The 6,360-nt window shown below is 40.6% G+C and overlaps 1 protein-coding gene across 1 annotated transcript in view; it reads left to right on the forward strand.

Moving 5' to 3' along the window:
• Positions 1 to 5,578, forward strand: part of esama (endothelial cell adhesion molecule a) — a 78,391-nt gene extending 72,813 nt beyond the window's left edge. Inside the window, exons 3-7 of the mRNA XM_052046267.1 lie at positions 153 to 354; positions 426 to 581; positions 1,010 to 1,132; positions 2,419 to 2,551; positions 3,428 to 5,578. Of these exons, the coding sequence (XP_051902227.1) occupies positions 153 to 354; positions 426 to 581; positions 1,010 to 1,132; positions 2,419 to 2,551; positions 3,428 to 3,956 (1,143 nt within the window). The 3' untranslated portion in view covers positions 3,957 to 5,578. The remainder of the gene's footprint in view (positions 1 to 152; positions 355 to 425; positions 582 to 1,009; positions 1,133 to 2,418; positions 2,552 to 3,427) is intronic.
• Positions 5,579 to 6,360: the final 782 nt, after the last annotated feature.

A 6,360-nucleotide genomic window follows, 5' to 3' on the forward strand; every position in this document is an offset into this window, starting at 1 on the left:
TTGGGGGGCAGGAGAATGGGAATTGTGTTAATGCATGAAGATTTTTTCACAGAAGGGGGTATTTTCGCCCATGTAGGTTACAAAACGTTCTAGAGGAGTTTCACTGTACAATAGTACTCTATAACTACCTTTGGCTCTCTATTCTTGTTTAGATCATCTCTTACACGAAAGGCTCTATCAGTGTGGGGAGTTCCCTTTTTAAGGACAGAGTTGGGTTCACCTCTCGCATGCCCTCTAGTGACGTGTCTCTGTACATCAACAACACACAAGAGTCCGATTCTGGACTTTACCTCTGCCAAGTCATCATCCCGGATAATCCTGGCCTCACTGGTGAGCTCAGCCTGGATGTCAGAGGTAAGAACTACTTCGTAGTTTCATGTTTTACTCAATAAAGAATCTAATGATCCCTCCCCTTCTCCTCTCAGTGCCCCCATCTGTCCCTAAGTGTACTTTATCAGGGAAACCAGTGCTGAAAGGAAATGTGACTCTGAGCTGCAAGTCCAGCAGTGGGAAGCCGATTCCATTGTATAAGTGGAAGCGAGCCAGTCCCTCCTCTGAGGTCTTCTTCTCACCCATGCTCAGTGAGTGAAGCCCACACAACTGGCCGACATGATTGAGATCACCAAGTGATTCAGCAAACTCATTCGAAATAAAAGCAGTGTCTGGTTTATTGACATGCCTACAAATGGAAGGAATCTGTCGCATACCGCTGTGGATATAAAAATCTCCTGTCAGTTCGAATATTTCACTCCTCTTCAACTTTCAACCTACTAATTGTTATTCTTTAAAAAAACAAACAAAGAAAACAAAACCGGAACTCATTTTCAATGACATCCAATTCCAGATGTTTATGGTAACTTGAACAGTTAGCGTTGGTCTGTTCTCCACACTTGCAATCTGTTTTGGTATGATTTATTAGTGTGCCTTCATTCAATATACTGTATATTGCATCATGTGAATAAATGCATGCCTGACTGTTGCCCTCTTTCTTGGTTAAATGCCATTTTAGATGAGAAGACAGGCACTCTGAAGCTGAATAACCTGAGCAGTAACATGTCAGGGAAGTATGTGTGCATCGCCAGCAATATAGTCGGATCTGAAAGCTGTTTCATCAACCTGGAGATTTCCACCTGTATGTACAACAAAACTATTACCCTCATCATCATTATAATCAACATCATCACTAATATCAGAGAGAGAAAAAATACAGTCAAATACAAACAGTTGCTATCCTCTGGAACCACTACTGTATTAAAGGGGCAATACGTGACTTGACTTTTACCATTCTTCCCATTTACCGAATTTTCCACACTATATACCTAAAAGAATTCAAAATTTTCAAAAGGCCACAGTGCGCGTGATAATTCGATGCAGTTTCTATATGTATCAATATTCTGATTTCTTGGATGTAGTATTTTAAATGTTCTGTAAAGCGCTTTGTTACAGCTGCAGCGGTTGTGAAGGCTCGATATAAATCAATGCTGTCTTGTATGGTATTCCTGTTAGCGTAACTCCATCTAGTGGATGCATAACACAACCACAGCCAATATTGTAGCTTCTAATTTATCTGCCTTATAATGCAGTGCGTCCTATTTCTGAAAACAGGTGTGCCTAAAACTCTGGAGCGCCTTATAGTGCTGAAAATACGGTACCTTTAGACTTGAACGTATTCAAGGCTCGCCACCTCATCCTGTCTAGTCTGGCTTAGCTCCTGTTTGTGCACTTTACATCTGTTGTTCTTTCTATTTCTTTTTCTATATTATGACTCCTTTCATTTACTCAGCACCATTTTGGACCTATTCAGAACATTTCCTGTCTGCAATCACTCCAACCTGCTGCAAACACCTTCCAAGCTCGATCCCATTGCCTCACTCATCCGTACAATCAAATTTCTCCTCCCTTTGTTTTTCAACCACTTGTACAATTCATCAGACACTTGTCAGCCTTTGCCCACCTGGCAAGTGAACTCCCACATCCACTACGTGTACACCAGCCTACCCTTTTTGAGGTCTCACAACAACCAGGTTTTGGTTCTCCAACCTCTTTTTCTGTCTCCAACTAATGGCTTTTTAAACATCAAGTATCAAGTACAACTTTATTGTCAAATGTGCTGTATCGCAACATACAGCACAGATGAAATTTCCTTCCTCTTCAACAGACAACAATGTTTTCCGAATAGTAGTACATTCTCAGTTACAGCTTTCGGCCGCTCCACCCAATCTAACAGAGAGTGACATGGAGGAGAACAAATTGTTGATTAAAGTAGTAAAATAAATGCCAAACCCCTTCTAATCTGTTTTTAAAAGTGTATTTTATTTTATTTGTGTAATACGCCCAAAACATGCATTCTATACCTTGCTATTGAATTATTTGGTGTTGATACCATGTAATTGTTCTGTGCTATGATTTTCTCTGCAGCCAATAGAGTTGGAGTGATTGTCGGCGCCACGGTGGGCACGGTGGTGGGCGTCCTCTGCCTTATACTAATTTGCGTGTTTTTCCTTAAGAAGAGGCAACGGGACAACGAAGATGACATGGCAAATGAAATCAAGTGAGTTGGATGACTGTACCTCTCTCACAAAAGATTCCGAGTCGGTTAGTTTGACTGAAACCAGTATTCATAGGAGCAGCGGAGTGCTGCCTCGCGTGGTTGTCTCTCAACCCAAAGGTGGTCGAACCTCTCTTCCCATGATCATGTCGCAGGATCTTTAAGAAAAACATTGAACTCTCAGTGCGCCAATCTCCTCTTCATTCATTTTCAAAATGGCACGTGAGAGGCGCAGTCAACTGAGTAGCTGAAGTCTAAGCGGGAGGTCGGAGCGCACAAAGGACCTTTATAAGGAACTTAAGTAGATCTTCATGTTTCCCTGCATGACCCGACAATCCGAGTCCTCTCATAGCTGTGCTGTAGCTGACAATAATAATGTGTTAGATGAACTGTTTTCCCACAAAGACTCAAAGGCTTCGGTGTACGCAGTTGTCATTACTATATTTAACCCTTTCATGCACCCTGTAACCTGATAACATGATAAACTGAACACACACACACACATACTGTATATATATAAATGTTCCGTCCCATTCCAGTGAAAATTGGACGTTGGATACATTTTATTTGCAAATCATGTTCAGTTCAGTTTGTAAAATCAACAAGAAATTCACGGCATCCTACCCGGTCGAACAGAGCAATACCATATTGAATCAAATCTTATTCCCATTTAATCCAACCAAAATCGAATCATCCCACAAAAATCTCATCTAAATAAAAACTTTCAAATGAACCGTGCTTGAATCATACCTGTAATACTGTTTGTTTTTTGCAAATATAAAATAATCATTGCTCTGATTCAGTGCCAACTACACAACTGGAAGATTCAACCAAACTTTCCTTCACAAACCTACCTGTACGTCTTATCCCACCATTCAGAGAGGACGCTCAGGCTCCCAAACGTGTGTCATGGGCTAAAAGCGGAATGGGTTCCGACATCATCTCCAAAAACGGCACCTTGTCCTCCATCGCCTCCAGCCCGCAACACAGAGAGCCCTCACACCAACAAAACCACCACCACCACTTGCAGCAGTACCCTCAGCGCGCTCCATCCGATACGGCCTCCATCATCACAGCCACTGGCAGCACAGCCGGCTACCGTCCGTCGTGCCATCAAGGAGCCACCACCCCGACCCACTTCAGCTACAACACCACCACCACCCTCGCGCGTGACCAGCTTGCCTCTTCGGAAGCCAACGGGGGCTCACAACCCAAACCAGAGCGTTCCACACAGCTGCCGCAGGCCCAGATGCTCCCACAGACCTATAGTCACCCTCAGTTACAGCTTCAGGCCACTCCACCCCCTCCACCACTTCCCTACTCCACACTCACCGGCTCCAACATCGCCCGCATGGGTGGGGTGCCCATTATGGTGCCCGCGCAGAACCAGGCTGGATCACTTGTCTAACAATAGCCATGACGTACGAAGATATGCTGTTAACTGTGGGGGGAAAAAGGTTCCCTTTATATTCCTGGAAGGGGTCCCCGAAGCTTTTCACTGAGTACTTCAGAATTCAATTAGTTAAACTTTTCAATATTCTGGGACTCACTCCTTGCTTTAGGTGTGTGTGTGTGTGTGTGTGTATATATATATATATACACACATATGATTTTTTTTATATTCTTTTACACAATCTTGAGTGACATTGTTTAATCTTTTCTACCTTACAATTTTTGCTTCTTTTTTTTAATTGTATGTCATTCAATTTCAACAGCTTTTATTGGTTGCATTTTTTTTTGCTATCCTATGTTTTTTTCGGCCTTTTTCTGGTCAACATATACTCTTTGACTTGCACATTTATTTAGCTACTTATAAACAGCACTATTCAGGGTCAATGTAACTTGACGCTTGGACAACTTTGTGTTTCATTCGCGTTTTTGCTTTGGAAGTGCCACCTGCAATTGTGAAGTGTTGCTTTCCCAATAAGGCACATTTGTGAATACAAATCAACAGTGGTAGATGTGCATTTGTTCATGGAAAAAAAAGACATGGAGGAGGGGGGGGGGGGGGGGGGGCTAGCACCGATAAATCCTTTCGGCATTAAAATGTTTGATTATTTCCATTGCAACAAAGTTGTTAAAAAAAAATTCAGATCACCCTCAACATGATTTCGAAATTATTTTAAGTTTAAAAAAATACTACACAATGTTAAGTTGAATTGATTGAGGTTGCAGGCAGCACAAGAAATGTAAATACGGTATATGTATTTCTTTTTCTTTTTGTTATTATTACAGTGAGCAAAGCGTGATATTGGCAATAGTTTGCAGGTATAAACTCGGATTACGTGTTAATTTTCTGCCTTGAACACTGGATATTGAACCAAAGAAAAACAGTGTGCATACTTTTCATTCTTTGAACTTGTTCAGATTGATATAAAATAATTACATTTTGATCTGGTGAAAAAAAATGTATTAAATATGTACAGTATTATGTAAAACGATCATCATGTATGTATCGTCATCACACTGGAGCAAATCGTTATTGTTCTGCTACTGTTGGTTTGAAGATCAAGAAAAGCCAAGACATGATGAATTTACAATGAGAACAAAAAGGGGCATTTTACAAACCCTTCCGAAAGTGAAAAGTTGGATCTCCAACATGTAGTGTTGTGCAAAAATGAAAAGAAAAAAAAAAGTTTCATCATTGCCTCATTATGTTTGATGAGAACAATTTGATTATTGATACCGCTACATTTCAAGGTCAATGTTTGAAATTCTGAACTGTGCATTATGAACAAGAGAATTTATTTAAAATATCTCAAAGTATTTTTTCAATATATAATTCATTATAATGTGCACCATGTATGAACACTCAATGTTTTTATGTTTGTTTTATTTTTTTAATTGAAAGTGCTATGAACTAAGAAGGACTACTGGGGACAAAAAAAAGTGGCCAAATGCATTTATTTCTACTAGTGGTCTCAGTGTCCGACAGATGTGTACTTGTATCCTCCATAATCAACGTTTATATAAATGCTTTGTATCATATTTTCAATTAAAAATGATATGAGAGGCATCCACTAAATGGCATTAGTGTATTTACTTGATGAGCCCGCAGCCTATCGAGGCTGATAATGCACCCTGACTGTGTTTTGTGTCCAGAGTTAGATTTGTTTTGAATGGATCTGTTCAGAGTCGAGTATCTTACGATGGTATCATCATCTTCTGGTAGAATATTTGGGTGCGGGGGGGTGTTTTTGTTTTTTTCCACTTGCTTTCTAAATTTGGCTGCTTTCCTTACATTTAGGTCCATTTCCCATTAGACAACACCTTGTGACACTCTGAAGCATTCCCCCCACCCCAAACAGTGCATGTTTGGGGGGTGGGGGAATGTTACTATGTTACCTGTTAAATACCAATTGGAAGTACAGTATTGAATCCGGTAGAGGGCATTCTTCGGTTTTGTTCATTCATATTCATATGTTGTTTGCGGGGATTAGGAAAATAGTGACCTGTGAGTATTGCTAGTTTGCCTGCTGTGTGCATAAACAATACAGTATTAACGAAAGCATTTTTTTTTTGGAAGTAAAAACGTCCGGTTCTCTCTTGGCGATGGTCCATAATTCGAAATTATGTGCACACAATTGAAACACAAACACAGGAGGGAAGGTCACACCTTACAGGCTGGTCCCTGAAAATATTGTCTGACATTAAACCGGTCTGTGGGGCAAAAAAGGTTGGAGACCGCTGCATTAAGGGATTAGAATTTGTAAAAGAAATATAAAAGCGATAAGTGCACACTCACTTGTGTATTCTACCTTTGTTGAGGAAACTGAGGTCGAAATGTTGCTGTTGAAGAGCTTCAAAAGTGC

The sequence above is a fragment of the Hippocampus zosterae genome, chromosome 16 (genome assembly GCF_025434085.1).
Source record: "Hippocampus zosterae strain Florida chromosome 16, ASM2543408v3, whole genome shotgun sequence".
Classification (NCBI taxonomy): Eukaryota; Metazoa; Chordata; class Actinopteri; order Syngnathiformes; family Syngnathidae; genus Hippocampus; species Hippocampus zosterae.